The sequence below is a fragment of the Calidris pugnax genome, unplaced genomic scaffold, assembly GCF_001431845.1.
Source record: "Calidris pugnax isolate Ruff unplaced genomic scaffold, ASM143184v1 scaffold24, whole genome shotgun sequence".
Classification (NCBI taxonomy): Eukaryota; Metazoa; Chordata; class Aves; order Charadriiformes; family Scolopacidae; genus Calidris; species Calidris pugnax.
Window position 1 is genome coordinate 28951847 of NW_015090922.1, and position 23623 is coordinate 28975469.

Here is a 23623-nt window from a genome sequence, read left to right on the forward strand (position 1 = left end):
AAAGCACAGTCCCCAAGGCATGTTTTTTGAGTATGTCTGCTCATTCTTATAAACAGAGCAAAGCAATGGTTGAAACACAGGATTCAGTATATGGCTTTTCATACACTTCCGCCCTAACAAAAGGAAAGGATTTAAAATTATCCGAATGAAGCAAGGAATTTGATAGTTCCTTGCTTTTTCTCCCATCTCACGTGTTACTGACATTGATGTGCTTCTCTGGGGATACACACATCTGCACTTTTTTAAAAAAGTCCTTTAAGTGAAAGCATTTCCTAGTCACCACAGTGCTCAGTGTGATTCTTATACACCTCCATATAAATCTTATTAATTCACAAAACTCACTGAAATATTTCCAGTAACCGTTCAGGTCAGTGAAGCAAACTGGATCCGCTCCATTTTACCTTTCCTAGAAGAAAAGAATGCATTTTAAAGCATGCCCAATAAAATCAGAGTCCTCAAAAGTCAGCAGGTTGTTGGTTTGTTTTTTCTGCTTTTTAGTGAAAAAATCAAAAAGGAGCATCCAGCAAGCTAAGGGTGCACTATCTGAATATATTCAATGCCTGTTAGTCAACAAAAGTACATTACCATGCCATCCTCCGCATTGCAGTCTAACCCCCACTACCTGCACAGATCTAAAATGCAAATAAATACAAACGCCAGCTAAATCAGCATGCTGTAAAACTGTAAGAGGAATTCCTCTTTCTTTCCATGTTCCTCCTGGAGATCCTTAAGCTAACTATTTTTAACAAAACATGTTTTGTTCTGGATTCCCCGACCCAGAATTTGCAGGTGTGTTTGGGAAGATTAAAATTAGTGGGTCTTTTGGCTTCAGTTTAGCAAGATACTAGTGCATGTGCTGAATTTTAAGCATAAAAGTAGTGCTTTTGAGTTCAGTGGGGCCACTCACCTATTTACAGTTAGGTGAGTGTTTACATATCTTGCTGAATAGGTGCCTTGGAGCTTTCAAACCTTATGTCCTGAAAACTTTTGCCATCCTTAACTAAGCTTGTCAATATATCGCCATGAAAGGACCCTTTTTTCTCCCTCTTTTTTTCCTGGCATTGTGTTTTATTTTCATTGGAAAAACTATTTGAGGTTGTTTTGCACTAACTAAACTTCAATTTACATCTGTCCAGAAAAAACACAGTGCACTTCCTCTACAAGACCTCAGAGTTGATCAGTGGAATCCTGCAGTAGGGCAGGAGAAATACTTTATGATCTGGAACTGCACACTGGCATTAGCTTTTCCTGTCGGAAATGCATTCCTTTTTCAAAAAAGCAGGTTTAGACATTATATACACCAGGTTTTGCTTTGTTTTGCAGAGAAGTATGGAACTTTGAAAACAGAAAGATCATAGAGAGTTACACACACACAGGATGATCAAAAGCAAATCCACATGCAAATGCTAGTTAAGAATTTGATGTGAAGTGTACAACATGAAATATAAAGCAATGGAACAGCAGCTCTCTGATTGGTGTAATTTTAAAGGCTTTGATGGATATATTTCTTATTAATGTTGGACAAGTGAAAGAAGAAAATTGGAATCCCTTGGGCTAGAGGAAAATAAAAACGGTAAATGACTAAATCAACAAAACAGCAGGAGACCGATTCCAAATATTTTTAGAAGACAGCTGTGCAATCCAAAAATATTTCCTATATTAGCAGAAAAGCCCAAAGTAAAAACAAACTACACATGTAAGAATAAGAACAGACCCTGGAATGAAGGGTTACAAGTCACTGGGAGTAATCTGGCATGCAAACAGAAAAGGTGGCAGCTTGGACATGCAAACATGATCACCTATATTGAAAAGCTGTTGAAGGGTAATGAAGTAAAGGGAAAGCAATAATGAAGAGCAAGGACCGGGAGGATTGTCTGGAACAGTACTGCAATGTTGCTGGAATTCACACTTAACGTTTACAATCAAGAAGAGGGTTTTAAGCAATATTGTAATGAAATCTCAAGTGATGTGAACTTGCTAAGCATTATGAATGATAATGAGGGCAGAAAAATATTTCTGCAGAGCCAACAGAAATCAGAAGGACAAGAAGAAAGTGAGGTTCTGCTGGGAAAAAAATATAAGCTATAATCGGTGGGAGGAAATATGGAAAGGAGGGAGGTTGCAAGGGAGAATTAGGGACTAATATCAGGATTCACTAGTAGTCAGTTCTGAATTTTCACAAGGATGCCAACAGGCGTAAAAGAAGGTATCCCTTGATGTGGAGAAATAACCATTATTCTCCTTGGCTTCTGATGTAACAGCACAAGGCAGAGTGTGTGCTGTCTTTGTGTGCCTGATTTCAGGCAAACATTGACCTGCAAACTGTTCTTAGCAGGAGCTGAGCCGGAAAAGGGCAATCAGCATCAAGGGAGCACAATCCAGTACAAGGCACATCAGAGGAGGGCTAGTCCTGGCGTGGACAAAACAGACATAACACACAGGGGCATCAGAATGATGGTGCTTCCATTTCCTCTTTGCCTGTGCCCCAGCCCAAGCAGCCAGCCTGGCTCTTTCCATCACAACAGCGATGAGGTTTGGAAGCAATGGGAAAGGGCTGCTGCCCCTCTCAGCAGCAAGTTACTGACAGCTACCCTCCAAAAACTGCCCTAACTCCTGTTGCTGTGGGACAGCCTTCTGGCCCAGCTCCTCCCTTTAGGTCTGTCCATCCCATAGCAGAAGCACCTAGCATCCACATCTGGCATCTCATTCTTAGAGAAGTCAAATTTAAAGTTTCCTTTATTTCCAAAGATTCTTACACGAACTTTGTGTCCATGAGCACGTGGAGGTGCAGCCACTCTCTGAGTACTGGCCCCAGGCCAACCGCATTCACCATGTGTCCCCCAGACACCTCTGGTTACGATCTGTTGTAAACTTAGACCTCTTGCAGTTCAAATGATTTCTTTGTACTTCTCCCCTGTTAATTTAGGATGGCAATGCTTTCAAGGTCCTTAGCAAGAAGCCATTATAACCACACCAAATTGTATCACTTTTTTTCTATTCTCTATTAGGTTCTCACATCTCCCATTCTTTCTGAACACTGATGCCCTTAACTCTGTTTTCTGGCTTAACTCTCAGGCTTCTCTCCCCACACTCATCCTGGCTATTGTGTGCCACTCCTGCCTACCTGGATTTCTGGGCCTCACTGCTTTCTCTGTTCTCCTGCATATTCTGTGCTTCTTGAGTCCCCATCTGTGCAACCGTTTCTCATGTGCCTCCCCCCAGTTTGCCTATCTATCCACAGATTTATGAATATACACATTTTTATGTGGTCTGAAATATAGGCTTTTCATTATGAAGATTTCAGTTGGAGGGCATAAACTGGAAAGAGACAAGAATGAGCAATTTCATGCTAAGCTTTTAACAGTCCTCAGCAAAGCCTCCTCCCTTCCCTGCAACCCCCACCATTGTGCTGGGAGTGCCACAAGAGCATCAACTTGCAACACTGCGAAAAATAAACAGAAATAATCACAAAAACAGATGGACATCTCCTAATCCCTGGTAGCTGAAGGCAGGATTTTGCTCGTGTTTTCAGAAGTTTCCTCTTTCTAAAGACCTCCATCAACTCAAATCTGTTTTTTTAGCAGAAGATATATCTGTCAGCTGTATTCTCACTTCCTTTTCCCTATCAATTACCATGTAAGCTATAGTTCAAAAAGTCATTTTTTTCAATTTCAATCAAATTCTCTGAACTCTAGAAAGAGACCTTCCCACTAGTGATTTGTTTCTTCCTAATTAAATAAAGTAATCCCTGAGACATCAGCCCTTAAGAAGAATGTTTTGAAAGGCAGCTGCTCTGCTAATTAGGTGAAATGCCTGGATGATGGTAATTTACTTACAGTCATCTCAGAGAGGGACATACAATACCTACTCGGGCAAACAGTGCTAGCACAGAACTAACACTACCCAGTGTGTGTAACATAAGGGTTTAGTCCACTTTCAGCATATTTTTAATGGTTGAACTTAACATTCCCAAAAAATTGCAGAAGGCTCCATTCCACATCACAGCAGAACCTTGTACCACTAAGCAGTGCCTCGGTTCTTTTACATGAAAGGATATGCTCAGTACACATCTTCTTGGGCATATGATGAACAGGAATGACAGCTAAAAGAATTGCACTTTGCCTTATCTTGAGTAGGATAACAGCTTGTGTTAGGCTTGGCTCAGTCCACATGTGACTGCTCTGCAACCTCCAACTAACATGCTAAACATCTGCCAGATGTCAGCAGCTCAGAAAATTCCATTAGGCAGTATCGCTGCATGAGACCCTCAGTAGGACTGATACCAAGAGGCTTTTGGAGCTCACAACAGGACAACAGAGAGGACAGAGAGGCTGGCTGGCAAAGTGATAATGCTGGTGCACGCACTGAGTTTCTGTCATGTCAAGAGATAGTCCTCAACAAACATATTCTTCCTCAAGTATTGCTACCCATGCCAATGGCAGTCTGTAGGCTAAAGACACAACTAAAATACACACTGGCTGAAGCCTATGTGGGGAGACTTTATATCCCTCCACAAAGTAACATTACCAAAAAACCCTCTGAATTATTTTTTCACAACAAAACATAAGCAAATGTGGGAAGCAAACTGCAATTTAGCTTTTGAAGTTGTCTGGTATACCAAAGCATTTTGTGTACTCTGGACTTCATCCAAAGCAAACATTCAACTACTTTTAAACACATCTGGAGGTCAATACAAATTGTCATACCCTTAACATTAGTCCCACACAAACTGGCTAATTATGCATCCACAAAACAGGGAGTAAAGTCATTTCTGTGGTCACATGAATGATGTGGCTTCACTTTCAAGTCCTACCACAGATTTCCTGTTCGGTCCTATGTAAAAGGGTTAACCTCTTTGTACATCTCCATCTGCCAAACAGGATAAATAACACCTGCCTCCTTCCTGGGAGTTTATGAGGCTCTGAGGGCATGCCTCTACCACAGGTGCAGGCACACCCAAGCTGGCTCCATACGAGGAGCACTAATTGTGTTCCTCGTTTTTCTAGGGATTCAAATTAAAATGCCCAGTATTCAATTTACCAAAGTGCTGAGTGCTCAGAACTGCAACTGAAGTCAAAGGGAACTCTGCTTGGAACAATAAAATATATACATATTAACTGTATAATACTAAATACACTGAAAAATCAGGCCAAAGGCATCTCCAATGGGTACCTAAAATGAACGAGCACGTCTGCAATGAAACTCAGTGCCTCAGGTACCCTCCTAGAAAATAAAAACAGATTTATACATTTTGGGATGTTGTAAATACATTATTCATTCACCCCATAAGGCACTTAAAAGCTAGAATGCTAAGTAAAAAAAAAAAAAATCAAAAGGAAATTTTATCAGTGGTGCACAGTTTAAGTGATCTGCAGTAAAGGCACAGGCTGGAGCAGGAGGACAGAGGACACTGAGTAGTTGCCCACTGATCACTCATCTTTCATATAAATCAGGACCTAAAATAAGATTATGTAGACAAAATGTTTTATTTCCTACTGTTTTGGTGTCTGATTTTAAAACTGTACCATTCGTTTACTACAACTTTCTGATATTCAGAATCCATAGGTGGAAAACAGGAATCTTATTCCTACTCTTGCATTAAAACAAGAATAATGTCTTTGAAACTAATGCAATTAAAGTAACACAAGTGAAAAGTCGAACCTTTTGGCTCCTGAAAAGTGCAAGCTACATTTCAGCATTTGGTTTCAGTGTGCTAAAGCCAGGCAGCAAAATGGGGTGATACATATAAACTGCTCCCTTTTTTCTTTAAGTCATTCTTAAAGTCTAGTGAAACTTTACAGAACATCATTATCAACCATTCTTCTCTATCAGAAATTAAGAATAGCAGAAGTTTTATAAATCCCTAATACAAAGGTTTCACCTTTACTGCTACACGTGATCTCATAGTTTTAAATTTGGGTGCACTCACACCTTTTACTCTATCCTCCAGAAATTGCATGACACAAGCTATTTGTTGAATGATCTGTAAAGATTAAGTGACGTCACAAAGGTTTTGGGGAAGAAAGTAATCAGTAAAACAGAGGGGATAATCAGGAAGCTGATTAGAATAAAGATACTGCTGTGATATAGCCCATTTGGGATTTAATGTACGAAAAGATAACGAGATGAAAGAAGAGGAAGAACAAAGAGCAAAGGATAACAGTTCCTTGTACAGGAAGGAGGAAGAGAAAGAAAGATGTATTGCCCTATATCATTTAACTCTCCTAGCAAGTATATACTAACCAGTATTTGTGTCAGTGACTCCTATTTGGTCATGTTAGAACATGGTTTGAATAAAATAAGGAACTGTGCTGTATGGCTGTTTTAACAAGTGCCAAGCCAAGCAATTTACAAAAACACTTTAGCTCCTCATACCTGGAATGGCATTTTGCAAGATTCTTGTCACATGCCACACAATGATGGTTGTTTGCCACCCTCCATCCGAGAGGTGACAGCGTTTCATGCTGTCTTTTGTCATCACCTTCCAGAGCATCTCAGCTTTGAGCTCATTTTTTCTTTCCACCTTGTAGATGAAGAGTTCCATCATCCTGGCACTGAGGCATTGCTCTACACAGGGAAGTTCAGCAAGATGAATGGGGGAGGAAGAAAAGCAGAGATATATTCATTAAAGAGGAAAAAAAAAACGCAAATAAAACCTTAGATGCCTTAGGTGACGTCATACATATCACATCTCATATACACTTTAACTAAGCACTGTGGTGCTGTGACTGTCAGTCATACCTGTTCCTGCAGCTGGAGCCATTTGTGAATATTTGTGCACAACTTGTCAGAACAAAACCTCTCTGGACCTCTTCTGACATCATTCAAGTTTGCAGGGTAAATATTGTTCTCAAATCTTCAAGCTACATCAAAACTGTCGAAAGTGACATGGTGAAAGCAAGGCTTAGTCCTACTGGGACTATCAAGTAATGTGTTGGATGGGACTTGGTGAACAAACACACAAATAATTCGTCCCCCCTCAGCAGGAGCTGGATTTGACATGACCATAAGTGCTTTTGACATTCCTACAGCTAGGGACTGCTACAGGGAAAGCTAGGCTGGCTTCAGTCTCAGCAACAGAAATGGCCTCCCACACATAGTGCTTGCTGAAAAAAGGCTACTTGAAGAACAGATGACAGAGCAACTGGTTCCTGCTTACCCAACTCATGCAACCCAGCACAAAGTCAAGTGACATTCAAATTAAAGTATGCTAGCTTTTACAGATACGCCACAGGGTGAACAGAAGATAACCACAGACAGATGGGTTGTGTATGTGCTCACTGCTTCATGAAGAATCATACGCCCTTCCTGAAATTATTTCAGTTTCTTAAGTGTGGCACACAGTGACCTCAGGATCTATGGGATCCCAATGCTTCCTGTTTCGGTATATGCATGAGAAAGTCTCCTGTAGCACGATCTCCACTGTGTTCACCAGTCTCTGATATCAGGGCTTCTTCTCCCCCCCTGCAACAGAGCAGACTCAACATACTGGCTTTGCTGCCTGCTAACCAACTACCTCCCAAGATGCTGCAGCTGCCTGTCTTGGGAGATTTAAACACAGGCACTACTTGGTAGCACCAGCTACCAAGCAGTCTTGGATCCATAGTCTTGGATTTCCACGACCAACTGTATTTTCAGGTCCCATTCAAGGCAAATCCTGAGCCCTTCAAATGACTTTTTGGTGGGCTGAGCCACACCTTGACCTCACAGAAAAGGCCTCTGCCTTGCTTCCAAAGTGGCAATCAACCATTCAGCAAAAGAAAACGAACTTCTGCCATTAGGTCCCAGTTGGGTTGGGTTCTGGAGAGCAAGACGAGGAGTGCCAGTGATTGTGCCTGACGGGAGCCACCAGCAAAGAGGGGAAGGGATGGAGTTACAAAGCACCAGCTTTGTGAGGGAAATGCTCTACCTGCCAGCGCTCCCCGCACCGCATCCCCGCGCCATTCCCATTTGCGGGCGGCTGCAGCACGACGACGGGCTCGGCTCCTGTCCCCGCAGCGTCCCCGCAGCATCCCCACAGCTCCCTACCAGCGGGACGGGCTGTCTCTGCCGAGGGAGGGAGGGCGCGGGCACCCCGTCCCTCCCCGCCGCCGGGGCGGGGGACCGGGCGAGGGCAGCCCCCGGGGCAGGGGCAGGCGGGAGCCGCCCCCGCGCGGGGCGGAGGGAGCGGACGGGCACTGGCTCCTCTCCACCCCGAGAGGTGGCCCCGGCGCTGCCCGGAGCCGCAGCCCTCTTCTCTTCCCTTCCCTCCCTCCCTCTCTCCCTCCCCTCGCTGCGGCGTGGCCTGGCTGTCCCAACACAAACATTCCAGGGCCTGCAGGAGCTCCAGGTGCTGCGGGAGAAGCAGCGGGAGCTGGTGCGGGCCGCCCTGGCCATGCCGCAGCGGCCGGCGGCGGGCGGAGGAGAGCAGCCCCTGTCCGCCCACAGCAAGGAGCACCGGCTGGAAGCCACCCTCACCGCCCTGAAGGAGCAGCTGGTAAGGGACGGGACGGGGCGCCCCGGTGCCCCCAGAACCCCTCTCCGGGCGGGAGGGCGAAGGGGAAGCGCTGCCGAGCCGCCCCGGGGACAGGGCGCTGCAGCCGCGGCCCCCGCCGCTCCCCCGGCCGGCAGGTGCGAGCGGTGGGCGCCGGGGGGTGGCGGCGGCTTGGGGCGCCCGTCCCCGCGGCAGCCGTTATAACGGTCGCTTCTTCCCCTCAGGCGGGGCTCACCTGAGGGCGTAGGCGGCGGCCCGTAGGGCGAGCGGCTGGCGGAGGGCTGGGAGCCCGCGGCGGCGCCGGGGAGAAGTTTGTTAACCCGGCGCCGCTCATTCATCGGGGCCGCGGAGCGGGAGATGATTAACTTGGGTTAATGCCCGCATCGCGCCTGCCAGCGCTCGGCTCTTAATTGCGGTAGCCGTTTCAACGGGAGATCAAAAGACACAGAGAGGGAGATAGGCGTAAATAGACCGAGCTCTGTGGGGTTCGGGCTGGGGGGGATGTGTGTACACCTACGGGCACACACCTACGTGTGCTCGCACGGTTCCGTGCCCGCGGGAGGCTCCGCCGGGAAGGGGTTGCGGGCCGGGAGCACTTTGTGCTTGCCATGGGTTGTGTGATCCAAAGAGAAGAACGACCGAAATGCCAGGCCTTGTGTTTGAAGCGTTACAGAGCCTCCCGCTTGCACGGGTGGGTTTTTTTGTGAAAAGAGAAGGAAAACAAAAAAATAATTCTGAGTTGCGAGTGGAAGGGGTTATATAGGTGAGACAACAATCAGGGTAAAGGGCTTTAATCTCTAGCATGGTCAATTACACGCTTCAGTAAACTCAGGCTTAATTCAGAACCCGTTCCCTCCCTGTACTGGTGCAAGGCTTGGCCAGCAGTTATCGATCAGGTGTGAAAACAGCAGGGTTATTCGCTCCCCATAAGCAGCTTTATCAGGCAGCATCTCGGGATAAAATTGGCTTTAACCTTCAGGGAAACCTAGACACCACACGTGGAAACACAGCAGTGGGCATATCTTTATTAAGGTAAAAAATGCAGGACAAGTGGACTGCCAACCACTTGGTTGCCTGTCGTTGATAATTTTAACTAATGGCTCTACTTTTTTTTTTTTTTTAACTAAATGAAAGAATTGAAGGCATTTATTGCCTGTCTGGGGCCACTGGGTTAACACAGAAACACCCAATGACCTCTGACCACAGTGACTGTTCTCTTTTTCATGTCAGCTGTTGTGCTTTAATTACTGATTTGTTTATATGTTGTTCAAATAAACTATGAAAATAGAAGATTAGCTTATCGGGACTTTACTGTCACCTTACAAAGCTTTACAAGGGTGTGGGAGAAACTAGCCATTAAAATGGAAGAAACCGGGCATTAAATTTCTGCCCTTAAAAATGCAGAAGTTGGGAGAGTGATAGTAACTCAGCACACTGCTGGAGAGGGACAGATTTCACCAGTAGGTGCCAGTGCAATTATGGGATGGGGGTGCCTGGGAGGGAGGTGTTCGTAACTCTTGAGAGGGATGACTCCAAACTACATAAATCCAGGGGCAGGTTCTCCAGCATAAATGGAGTTGTGTGAATACTTAAAGTAGCAATACAAAGCTCTTCTGATTGACCCATGGCTGCTCGAACCTTTTCAGACTGGTGTACCTGGTACCTTTATTGTTGTTTTTTTTCCAGCTGCAAATTGCAGACATATATTTGAGCATACCTTAAAGCTGCTTAATAGCAAAGTAAACCCAATTGAAAACAGGCTTTTCAGAGTCCTATTAGAAGTAGTCCACAGATCCTAGGAGCTCGGAGACCACAAGCTGAAAACTGTTTCTTGGTGACTTATGAGCAGCGTATTGCACTCAAACCCCTGGAAAATTCTGTTCACGATCACAGGAAATTAAGTTAAAACTAAAAACAACAGAAAATGCAAAGCATAGCATTGCTCAGGGGGTGTTATGTCTTCATCGTTGTTGTTCTTGGCCCATGGACAATAGAGTATGTGATCGCTGCTCTATAAGCTTTCAGATTGAGAAACTCATTAACAATGTAAATGTAGCTTTGCCTTGCTGTATATCTTTATCCAACTTTCAAGGAGGGCTGTAGGCCTGGGCTTCAGTGTGGTTTAATTAATAAAAAGTTTGGTCCTTGCAACATAAAATGGGGAAGCTGTATCAGCTGGACCTGACTCAGTGCATCTCAGCAATGGAAACAGGGCAGATAAAGAGTCAACCCAGGCTTCTCCTGTAATAGTAAGGTGAGGAACAGAGGAACAGAGGCAGTACCTTTAAGGAGTCAAGCCCCACTAGTGGGAACGGGTGGAGCAGAGCTGTTAAATGCCAAAAGGGTCATCTGAGGGTGCCACTCCAGCATCCCAATCTCTTCCCCAACAACAGGTACCAGTGTCAAACAGCAGCTGACCTTTCCAGCAGTCTGGTGTAGACCGTGGGCTTTCTGCTACCCCTAGCAATAATGTCCTTTTTTGCCCCAGCCGGGGGCTCTTTTGGAAGCTGCAAGTTACAGTGCTGCAGATAGGATCAACCAGAAGTGAAGCAGGTTAAGTGATGCCATCTACTGTCAGTCATCCCAAAGGTGCTGCATTAGTCTCCTATATCACTGTGACTTAGAGGGGAAAAAAAAAAGGAGATGCAAATTCAGGCTAATACAAAGAAAGAAATCTAAGACACACTTCCTGTCAAAGTAGATGCAAGCCTAAGGCTACAGCATCCAGTATTTTCTCAGTTGTTTTCTCAGAGGACATATTTATAAAAATTGGTTTATTTGATTTGAATGATTTTGTTTTGCAAGCTTCCAGGTGGCTTCTGATGTTAGAAAAATCTGAGCAGGGACATGTTATACTGAAGAGGGGAAAAAAAAAGAACCCACACTTGGTACCCTGCATTTTGAACAGATTTTTTTCCACTTTAGATAGTTTTAAATAGAAGGGAACATATTTTAAACCAGGGTTTTTATTATTTATTTTTTAATATTAAACTCACTTAAAGTTTTTGTCAACTAAGAGAAAGAGGTGCTTCCAGAAGGAATTCACCTCATTCTAGAATAAGGGTCTGGGACAGGTGAAGTTATTTTTCCTCTGAAACCAGATGCTTTGTACCATCAGTTACAAAAAGACCCAAGGGTGAATAGATTTTAGATGTGCAAAACTAGATAAGGTTACTGCTAACTTTTATCCACTCCAAACTACAGTTGGATTAATAAAATGATCGGGTGCTAATCGACAACCAATAAATGTCAACCCCCCCTGAGCAGAATAGTCAAGTATGACCAGTGACTTTTGGTGCCTTGATTTGGGGTACCAGTTTGTGTTGACTTAAAGGAACCTGCTTTTCAGAGAGTGTTCTTCCTTCTGAAAAATGAGCGGTGTGACGATATCCCAGATTCGGCTCCCAGAAACTGAAGGGCCATGGATACTACAAGTTGATTTGGAAAGTCTGGTCCTGCGTTGTGCAGTGTACAAAACTCTTCACAGCTGCATTGCCCAAAGCAAACAGATGGTTTTACCTTCAAGGTTTTGTGTCATGTAAAATTCATGTTGTGAGTTGAGAAGGAGTGTGTTTAGGGTTTATTGTTCTGGGTGCTGCTTAACGTGGTTATTAGAGCAATAACAACCTCAAGCAAGCACACCGGAAAAGTCATCCTTACCCAAATGGTTTAAGGAACACTTCTCCTCTTAGCACAGAAGGAGTTAACTGAAAGATCAAAGCTATAAAGTCTGCCAGAAACGTGAAAACCCAATGGTGTGAGACACCATAAAAGGGTTAAAAATGATGATGTAAATCATGTGTGTTGTTTAAAATGCTGTGAAAGCGCAGACAGAACCTGGAGGTATAATAAATAATCTTTGAATACCTGAGAGCCTTGTGGCCTCTCTGTCATTAATCAGAAACCACAAGCTGAGGGATTGGCTGGCAAAACATTAATCATTAAGCAATTAATTCCAGCCATGAAAACAAAACTTTGTGATTTCCTGAGTAGGTGGGATTGAAGGAGGCATGGCGTGGTTTTGCCTTTTCACCATAAAGGAAATAAGGAAGTACTGAAGCGGTCATACATTCATCATTCAGATGGGATAGAAAATCTCCTTTATTATCCAGTTCTTTTTGTTTATGTGAAAGGGGAAGACGGAAAATAACCATGGATTTTCCTAGGAAGCAGTAATGAGCCTCTTGAGCTTAAACCTTTCTAGATGTGCAACACTAACAAAAAGGGGCTTTATTTCTTGTGTCTTATATGTAACTCCAGTTCTCTATAAAAGCATGCCACAAATACTTTTTTTCTTCTCAGCATCATCAGCAGCCATAACAGTTGTCTTGTGAGACTCAGGACATCTGTCTTTTCTCTTTTTTCCTTGTATCCCAGTTTCTAATCTTTTACCGATTACCTTAGGATCTTGGCTTTCCTTTTTTTTTGTATAGCTATGGAGAAACCTGAATTCATGAGTCTATATCAGATATTAAAAGCTGAATAATCCAAACAGAGGGAAAGTGGAGTCGAAAACGTGTACATACTGATTTTGATTTTCTGCATGTTATTTAATTTTGCAGATACTTTAATTTGTTCAAGGGACCTAGATTATATTTCTTTCATATTTGGGGTTAGAAATGCTGATAGAACTGTCACTTGTTTTTTTAAGCCTGAAATGTACATGTAAAGAAGAATCTTAGTCATGTTTTTCTTGACATAAGTGAAAGAAAACCTGGCCTCTCAAGGGCTGTGAACACAACTTTATAAGACTTCAAGACAACTTCAAGACACTGCCTTTCTGTAAAATACTATTGGATAGATGGTGAGGTGTAATATAATTAGAAGCTGCCTAAATAGCAACCAGGCTTAGATAATTTGCCAAGTGACATGTGAGAAGTTTGTGACAGAAACCAACTGTGGTTCTTTGGCTGGTACCTAACGCCTGGCCATCTGCCTCGCTAAGCCCATGGCATAAATACTTGGGGAGCAACTACGGGAGCTGTTACCTCAGATCAGCCTGGCCAGTGATTGCAGTAGGCAGAGGATGGTGGTGCTGCCTTCTGAAGAATTATTCACAAACTTGAGACACCACTTACTTTAAATACAGTCATTTTCACAGCAGAATTTAAATGCCACCTTCTCCTTCCATAAAATGTGTGGAAATATCTAGTCATGAGACATGCAAGGAAAACTTTCGGCTAAATAGGTGTCACAATTTGTGCAGTGGGCCCTTTCAACTATAAAGAGATGTCATCAAAGCCAAGGGGTTTGCAGAAATGAGCGTGCTGCCTTTACTTTGTGTGGCAATAATATACCTTTACATACAGCAGTTTCCTTTCATCAAGCAACATCTTAGAGTTCATGCAGACAATCTGTAATGTTTATCTCATCTTCTGCTCAGAGGCAATGTATGGCAAAACGCAGTGCATCTATTAAAATGTTAATTAGTTAAAAGATTGCCATCCTCTTCAGAGATACAGTTCCTGCCATAGGTGTAACAGAAAAACCAAAGGTTAAAATAAGTATATTCAGTATGAAGAGTTTTGACAACATGTTCAGCTGGGCAGAAGACAGTATATACTGAGAAACAGAATGTTTTGTACTTGTCCACTGTGTCAGTCTTGCTATAGAGAGCCAATTGCAACAGTCCCTAGCGAAGGAAAACATTTCATGAGAGCAGAATCTGTCCGGCACAGATGGCCTGAATTCATGCATTGCCGCTGAGATTCTAACTGTGATTATTCTTCATTTCTTCCTTCTTCCCTCCACTTGTGAATTAGTCTCGTTTGAGGAGACAGGATGTCGGCTTGAAAAGCCACCTGGATCAGCTAGACCAGCGAATAAGCGAGCTGAAATTGGACGTCAGTAAGACCTCCAGTGAATACTTGGATAGTGACAGCCGGCCCAGCTCAGGTAATTTGCACTTGATTGTTTATTCCTAGGAGTATGGTGCTAGGAGAACAGAAAGATGTCAACTGCTAAGCAAAACTCTCGGTTGTTTGGTCAGAAACAGTGCCCCGTGGCTGAGGTGGAGAGGAGTCATCTGGCACAGAGCACACTCACAGAGCTGGTGGGAATTTTCCTGCAAAATTGATTTAATTGGAAAATGTTTATTTACTCAAACAGTATTTTTTTCTGGATTTTTTTTTATTTTAAATTGGATACTTTAGCCACAAATGGAAGGAGGAGGAGAGAGATTTATTTGTTAATTGCCTTGTCTGGTGCAGAATGACCACTGGCAAAGTGGCTGGAGTACTTATTGGAAGTGAAGGAGACCAACATCTATGCCGATGCTCTGCTTGAGTCTGAGAAGGGTCCTGAACCTCTCTAAAGTGTTGAAGATCACTACCACTGCAGTCCTCTGGCCAAATGAAATGTTTGATCACTTACATAAAAATTAAATCCTATTAAAAGACACTGAGAAAAACCACCTCAGCAGTTTGCTGACTAAAGCTCTCATGGACAGAGAGACAGTTTCAGGGTTCTGGTCGGATTCACAGAGCGCACTGTACTGCAGTCTTTAATAGTTTGGATGTCTGTTAAAACCAGTTTCTGTTATCTAGTCTGAGACAATGAGAATACTTATTTTTAAAGAAAATTTTGAAAAGTCTTAAGTCTCCAGTGAGACAAGGAAAGAGGTTTTTTTCTTTACAGCATGTGGATTTGCAGCCTGCTATTTAGAGCGGCTGTAAAAAGTGCAAGGTTCTGTCAGTGTTTAAGTTCAGGAGTTGTGCACTTAGGCACATACACACAGTTCAAAAGGAAACAGCTTCCTTTCTGTTTGCTTTATATAGAGAAGAATAATAAAAATTCCTATCTTGAATTTATACAGAGCCTTTTTTTAATACTTCCATAATTAATTGGCAACGATCGCAAGACCTGGAAAGGGAAGATAGACTCCATTCTTTGCCCTTAGACATTCCAGCTATCATAGACTTGGCAGCTCTGATCACAGGCTCGTTTTACTCTACTTTCCCATCCAAGCTGTGTTTGTGTGCATCTAGCACAAGTCACAACAGCGTAAGACGGCCCTGTTTTACATCAGTTGCATAATAGTCCCCAAAGATGTTCTCCAGTGAGGAGCTGGGTGTGATGGTGGTGCACTTCACCCCATCCCACCCTCAGAACTAAGCATGCATGTGCGTGCCAAGCTGGCTCAGGGCCTAAATAAATAAGCAGAAGCCAAATAAAAGATGGTTGAATTAGAGTATACCTCTGCTAAAGTTACCCAAATAAATGATAATAAATTTAAGCCTGGGGCACACAGAAAATTAAGATTTATTTTATTCTCTGCATTTTTGTTCTACAGAGCATGTTTAGTTATTGTCAATAAGAAATATCTTCCTATTTATTTTTAACTCTGCAGGTTTCTATGACCTGAGCGACGGTGGTTCTTGCTCACTCTCCAATTCTTGTACCTCTGTGTACAGTGAGTCCATCTCCTCCTCCCACACCAGTCTCTTGCCCGGCTCTCAACACCCTAAAGCAAGGCTCAGTGTGTTTGATTACCGACCCAAGTCTGCAGATGAAACTACTGTGCACACCACCAGCTTCCAACAGCAGGGAACTTATGTCGGCGATGGATGTCGTATCACAGCTAGTACAGACATCCCTGGGACTCCTGCCAGGTCCCGACCAAGGCCAGTTTCCACAGGTAATCCACTGCAGAACCGGATACTCATTCAAGAGAAGGGCAAAATCCCAGTTATTACTTTTAGGACCTAATATACCAATGTGTAATCAATTAATTCTCACTTTGTGTATAGAAAATGAGTGCTATATATTGAAACCACAGAGCCAAACCATTTACTGTCCAACTTGCACTGGTCTCCATACGCGGATACTTTTAAACAATAACAAAGACAAGGCTGTATGCATTTAGAAATGGAAAAATATTCAAGTGCATGAGATAAAATTGTAATGAATGTTGAGATACTTTTTTTTCTTTTTTTTTAAATTTACCAGCTTGCAAAATCAGAAAAAGTGCAGTATTTGAAATACCTTGTGTGAAGGTGCAAGGATGTATGGAAAACACAAGGTGAATTCAAAATTAGAAGTGATGCATTTTACCAAGAAAGACTTTACAGAAATCTAAGGAGAGACACTTCCAGACTTAGTGCCTGTTTTATCAATCTGTAAAATGAGTATGATAATACATACATATACTTTGCCCTATGTATTCAAATTAATGTGGACTGAAATGATACTCATTTTCATAATTTATTATGAACAGTTAGGGGTAGCAGACACCAAAGGTAAATTGACAGTCTAGGAACCAGTCATGAGCCTCATAGCAGATCAACCATGAATTTGCATCATATCTTTAGACAAAATGGACAAGGCTATTAGTATTCCAAATCTCTTGTTTACCTATCTGTTAAGTGACAAGTAATTGTATCACTTCTTAATTTGGGTCCTTCTGTGGCCTCAGAGCAGCTTTGTTTTAGTGCAGTTCATATGATAACCCAGTCAGATTAACCCAGTTCCATTACAGAAACAGGGAAGCCATAGGGAAGATCATTTCAATACTGTGTCACTCTGAAGTCATTCCACAGCTTCTTGACCTGAGCTAGCTCATGTCTGGCTTGCTTGGAGCAGAAGCAAAGCATGTGTTCTGTACCTATCTGTGCGGACACACCTGAAGCAATGCTGATAAATCATAGCATAAAAGCAAAGTCTTCTCAAGGCTTCTGAGAGGCTTGGGGATGGAGCTGAGCTTAATGATCCGTGGCTTTCATATTCAGATTACGGGCTTCTTGTTCTATCAGAAACTTTCCTGCCTTGCAACGTTTTGCTAAGACCCCAGGGGCTTTATGTTTTTTTGGATATGGAGATAGACTAGCAGAAAAAGGGATAGCTGATTTTAAGTATGGGTGCAGGAGTGAGGCTACAAACCTCCTTTGGGCCTCCTTTCTTTTTCCACCATCACCTCCCTTCTTCCTGGCTACATCCTCCAACTTCCTTCAGTGTGAGAAACATAAGTAGTGGAGTAGTAGTGGTGTAGGCTTGAAGGAACAGTTTTCTCAAAGTTGACTACATTGCAGGAAATGAGGCAAGATGTTATTTCAGGAAAGCATCATTTGGAGGGGGAAAGAAATTTCTCTTTTCCTCTTCTTAGCTTGTCCCCACAGGTTACTGCAGGTACAAGCCGATGGCCTTTTCTTTCAATAGCAAGCATAAAGCTTGTTGAGACACTGCAAGCACAGCATTCTTTTGACACCTTCCTGGTTTGTTTGCACAAGAGAGCACCACTACACACTGCCAACAATTTCCTGAATTATTTTCATTATGAGAATATGTTGTTTGAGAAATCATCACCCTAAACTTTGCTGTAGCAGATCTGTAAGTGCCTTAGGTAGGGCCCTGCAGACTTCAGCCAAATTGAAGTCTTTCAAAAGCTTCCTGTCACAGGACAGAAATAGTCACTGTAAGTGAAATGTATGGTTGGGTTTGTTGGTTGGGTTTCCTGGTAGCATGAAGCAGCCAGGAAATCAGTTAGCTGAGCATTTGTTGGCACTGAAGTCTTTACTGTTGAACAGAGAAATGCAAGCTAACTGCAGATGGTTCCAGTACTCTTGGTACCAGAGGTAACACAGCACCGTATCGGATGACTTATCTGGATTTAACAATCTTGCTTCACACAAGAACACAGTGTGTTCTCCCAGCTCACAGGAGATGCTCCTGAGAGGAAGGTGCAGCATAAGGTAGCCTTGACAATACTCCAAAACTGAGAGATCTGAAATGGTGTCCATAAATGCCATCTTCAGGGACTGAGCCTCCCATCTGCCTCAGTAATTACCCTTAGATATTTTCTTTGTCAAAGTAAAGGTTCTTTAGTCCATTCCTCTGTGTCCTTCAGGTTGACTTTTAAAATACCCACACATAGAATTACGGCATTCCTGATTTTCTGCCTTTTAATAAAATTTCTGAATATCTCTCTCTGGAATTAAGTACTCCAAGAAGTTACTGACTTGAGAAAGACATGAGACTGGTAATGTTGTTATCAGATGAAATGAGAGATCCAGTTAGGAGGTGTCATTGTATTTGGGATTACGGAAAAGAAGAATCACATCGTTCTGGCCTATGGGACATGTGAGTCTTAATGGCTCTCCTGTGTGCATTCAGTGCTTCAGTTTACTAATGCCTCAGTAAAGCAAAATGCAAAAGAACTACAGCTTTTAGCATTTAAGAGGTTAAGAAATACTATAACCTAGTGTCTGTGTAAATCCTCTTAAAGCAGGTGGTTGAGTAATATGGATTTTCCAAGGCACATGATATAAAAGGGTTGGAAGGAAAGCTGGAATTCAAATTTAACCACTTTAAAAAAATTACTATTTACTCTGCATAGTGGAAATTTCAGGAATTTCTGAGTTAGTCATACATCTAGAGGAAGTCTTTATCCTGTCCTGGGGATAAAAGTGTTCAAAAACTGTATCTGTTTTATTGGATAATTTACCTGACATTCAGCTTCAGGCTTTCTGGTTGTTGGAATCACTTTTTATCTCTGCTAAGAAATAAAAATAATCCCTTGTTTTTGTTTTGTTGTTGGGTTCCTGTTAGTCTGTGAGATTCTAGAACATTTTTATATATGCACAGATTTACTTTCATCCAACTAGGACAGTTTACATTTCCTGCCAAGCCATGAGTTTTATTATTGGCATTAAAATGCATTCTAATCTCTGTTATGCTCAGGTGAATAAAACCTTTGAAGTAATTCAATGATCTGGGAGATCTGAAACTATTTTCTTCATTCATGCGACCGATTTTAGGAAAAGCTAGCACATTCCTCTGAAATAGCACTTTTAGCATAAGCCAGTCTGAATGTAATTGTCTGTGATTTAATTAGGTTATTTATTTTCATCCACTGTGTAGGTGACTTGGAAAGACTCATTCCAGCAGACACTAGATTTCAGAAAGAGACAGATCCCAATTCCGTGTTGCCTCTGTGCCATGCCGGAGACATGCACTTGCTCAGCATGGACCCCAAATTCCAGAACGACTTGGTCTCCAAGAATGGCATCGATGTGTATCCTTACCCAAGCCCTCTTCATGCAGTGGCTCTACAAAGTCCCCTTTTCTCCCTGGTGGGGACATCCCCAGAAGCAGAGCTCCAGGCTTCTCCCAGCAGACCCATGCCTAGTGCGACAGGTCCCAGCTTGATTAGGACTAGGCCAACCACTGAGGCCAAGCCGGGGGGTTACATCAATAAATTACTGCAGCTGACGAGATGCAAAGGGAACAATCGGGCTGATGCCAGTGAGTGGGTTTCAACAAGGAGCCCGCCAGCCACAATGCACCAGAGACTCATTATAACCCCCAGCACCGGTGGAGTGAAAATTAACAGCAGCAGTAGCCAGCTGGAAAAACAAGCGAGTTCTCTGGAAAGTAACAAAGCTGAAGGGAGGCTGCAGAGAGAGGTGCTGGAGGGAGAATGTGCCAAGCAGCAGGAGACCGTGCACTGTGTGAATGAGGAACAGCCGTCCGCTCGGCCTGACGCAGAGCCATCAGCTGTGAATAGTTGTTATCCTGCCAAGGCGGCAGCAAGGGGCTCTCCTCTGGCAGAAGCAACGGAGAGCAGCACAGAGCACAGTTCATCCTCCTCGCAGCTGTGCCAGGAGGACTCCAGCCTGGGCACCTGGAGTGCTAAAGCCATCCCACCCAGAAAGCTGCCCCTCAAAAAGTGTGGCAGTACCAAACTGGCCAACGCCGGGGGTCATGAGCGAGTGGCACGGGGTGAGTTCGTTCATGCTCAGTTCGTCCCTGCAGAGTCCCACCAAGTTCGGGTCAAGTTTGCCAGCTCCAAAACAAAGGCAGTGAAGATAAAGAGGAGGAACAGTGAAAAGGTGCTACGGCCTGGTAAGCAAGCCTTTTGCATGGAGAAGGCAAGAGGGTCCCATGGGGCTGCCAGGCTGCCTGCTGAGTGGAATCAGCCCCAAAGACTACACGGAGCGAAGAGCCTTGTGCGGAGACCTTCATATTCTGGTGACGTGACTGGCAGGTCATGCTCGGAGTCCAGCCTGTTTCCTGGGCAGGTCAGGCTCCCCGCCGTACCATCCAGGCCAGAGCTCTACAGAGCTTCTGCCAATGCACTGCATTCCCTGGAAGCAGCTGGCGTGGACCCAGCCAACAAGAAGAAGCAGCGCAAGTGGCAGTCCACAGTGGAGATCTCTGCCAAGGCCCAGCTGGCCAGCCTCTCTAGTAGCTTTGGCCTGGGGGCACCAAAGCAGCCAGCGAGGAGAGCTGGTGTCCTGCGCACTGTCAGTATGAGGGCTCGCTCCAAGAGTCAGCGCCACGGGGCTTATGCCAAAAGCGAGTCAGACCACTCCGAGTATTCTGCAGAGTGTGCTTCCCTCTTCCACTCCACCATCGCAGAGACCAGCGAAGGGGAGGTCAGCGATTTCACCACCAACCGTTTTGGGGACAGTGAGTCCAGTGAAAGTGATTCGGATGGCAGCAGCAACAGTAGCAGCCTTGCCTTTGACTATGATGAGGGGGATGAAAGTGAGCTGATTTGGCCTGAAGGTTCGGTCAGACAATCAGGGACTGTCCAAGCTTCTTCCAAGCCCATCCCCCCAGTGCCCAAAATCTGTCGCATCAAAGCTTCAAAGGCACTAAAGAAGAAGATTAGGAGATTCCAGCCTGCCTCTCTGAAGGTCATGACCATGGTTTAAGGGAGAGCAAGCATCTGTTTCTTACAGTGAGACATCCTGCTGGTTCTCATTTGCAAAACAAGAGAACCCATGTGCAGAGAAAAGAACTCACTTAAACGAACTGTAAATATCCCCTGAATCAACACAAGGGATCTTGTTTGTTAATGCCTGGACATAAATGTCACTGTATCTAATTTCCTCTTTTGCCAATTATTCTGTAAATATAGATCTGTGTATATTGTGTGATGCCTTTTTTTACTATGCAGAAGGCTCACCATGGTGAAAATGAAAACAACCTTGGCCATAAGATTTTACGGGGGAGCTCTTGATAGTTTGTTGACTATGTGTACCTGCAGGATCAGTCCCAGACACAAAGGCTTCCCAAGAAGAGGGGCTCTTCCCAACTGGCGATTTGGTAGCATCTCTCCCTCTTGTGAGGAATTCTTTGCAGGCTGAAGTCTGTGTTAACCATCCAGCTATCACTGTGCTCAAATGGAAAAGCTCTCAGTGCTCTCCATAGTTGTACTTTCTTTCAGATCAGCCATCCTACACCTTCTCCCAAACATCAGGAGTGTGAGTCTGTTCTTTTGTAAAAACATACTATGTTTAATCAAGAAGGCAAATGTATTTGTGAATGAGAACAAGACTATAGGTTGTTTCCTGTTTTCAAAATTGGGAGTATAGGGTTTTGTTTTTTTTTCAGACCCCCTGTTTATGATGTTCCATGTTATTTTTCATTTATTGAATGAGTGAAACAACATGAGGGCTCAGTGCCACAGTGTGTGAATAACTGGGACTGAGACTGTAGCTTTGCCCCTGAAATGGCAGACTCAATAAATACTATTTAATGTACTTCTGAAAATTGTGCGTGTCTTGCTTTGATGTCGAAAGAAAATTATTCTGAATTCTTATTATCACATCAGGAGTGCAGAGGAGCTTTCTTTGGTGAAACAGATCTGTGTTTTCATGAACACTGTGCAGAGTGGCTCTTTACTATTTTTCAGAGGGTTGCTATATCTCAGTCAGAACCAGCGTCCTCTACCTCATGAAACCTGCCTCAGCACCTGCTTCTGAATGACTGAATTTAAAAACAAGATTTGTATTGAGGACAGGGTACTGTTTAACTGACTCTCTTAAACTGACACAATTTTGTCATAAGATACTCTCAATTTAAAACATACATTTATGTATACATAGTGCATTTTGAATACATTCAAGGACACCTGTGTGAAGCTTTGAATCTGTTGCTAAACTGATAAAGTAATTTTTTTGTGTTCAAACAAGCAGTCCTAATTCTTTCCTGTGAGCACAGCAATCTGGAAGCTGAGCTGAAGTTCACCCTGTGTTTACCAAAGAGCAGGTATTATCCTCCTGTTTCAGTGCCCAATCTGAACACATTCCTGGCCTAGGAGATGTAAGCATTACCTCATTCAGCAGAGTGTACTGGGTCTAAAACAAAAGGCAAGTGCTTTGCAGAAACTATGGGTAAAAGAGTGCTTGTTTACTCCAAGGATTCATTAGCAAACAGAAGTATTGAAAGACTAAACTTTTAGCCAGTGCCTTCTATTCTTTGGAAGCTACATTATGTTTTTACATCATTCTGTTTTCAAATTATTTTTGGAAAATGAGGTAGAGAAAAGCAAAAGTTACATAAAGTCATTTAATTCAAGTATTCGAGCTAATGCGTAACACCATCCTAGTGCAACTGGGAAAATATTACATTTTAGTCAGTGGAATACATTTAAGCATTTTTTCATGGTCGTGAGAGTGTGGATGTAATCACTCCGGTAGGATTAATGGGAGAATTTCACAGGTCTGGTGGTGGTGGTTTCTTGTTCAGTATGTCTAGCAACAGAACAAACAAAATAGTGATTTATGCCTTGTTGACTTTCTACACCACAAAAGGATTCTTTTTCTCATTTACACAAAAGGTTTCATTTGGGGGAGTGTGTCAAAAGTTACATATGAAACTTTAATCCATGGATTTTCCGTGTTGAGGTGGGCTTTATTGGTTAGATAGGAATTTTGAGGGTGTTTTTTTTTCATGGGAGAGGAAATTGTTCCTAAATGGAAAACTCGACTGGGTAGGAGCATTCTGAAACCTGGTAAAAACCGCCACCCAGCAGCTCCCTGCCTTTTTATCAGGGTAAGCTCAAACAATAAGTTTGTGGTCCTACAACTAAGTAAATCTTGCTCTAGGGCTGTTAATACTCTGTCAGAAATGTTGCCAGACACATGATGAAAGTGCTGATCCAGAATGAACGCACACTGCCAATTCAAATAAAGAAAAATGATGACTTAATTTTGTACTGACAGGTTTTATGCCAGGTGAGGTATCACTGCCTCTGCTGCTCACGTTTTCTGCCAGGTCAGATAACGTCTCTCCTCCCAGAGCCACCATAAAGCCAACATAAAAGCATAAAGCTTGCACAAACGTCATCATCCTATGCCTTGGCTAATTTGACAGAAATATGACTATGTGCCCGCACTTGGTCCAGGGGAAACCTGTGGTGCTGGG

General features: G+C 43.3%; 1 protein-coding gene and 1 long non-coding RNA gene across 2 annotated transcripts; one reads left to right on the plus strand and one right to left on the minus strand.

The window, feature by feature from the left end:
• Positions 1 to 342: 342 nt before the first annotated feature.
• LOC106893336 lies at positions 343 to 8016 on the minus strand. Its single transcript, XR_001413049.1, has 3 exons — positions 7910 to 8016; positions 6376 to 6567; positions 343 to 406 (listed from the first exon to the last, which is right to left on the minus strand). It is a non-coding gene; the product is annotated as an uncharacterized LOC106893336 (long non-coding RNA).
• Positions 8017 to 8305: 289 nt separating this feature from the next.
• On the plus strand, positions 8306 to 21967 carry DACT2 (dishevelled-binding antagonist of beta-catenin 2; the record flags this gene model as incomplete). The annotated part of the gene is made up of 4 exons (XM_014950500.1): positions 8306 to 8476; positions 14236 to 14368; positions 15822 to 16109; positions 19328 to 21967. Coding segments are annotated over 4 exons (2391 nt in total), but the record flags the coding sequence as incomplete, so codon positions are not given.
• Positions 21968 to 23623: the final 1656 nt, after the last annotated feature.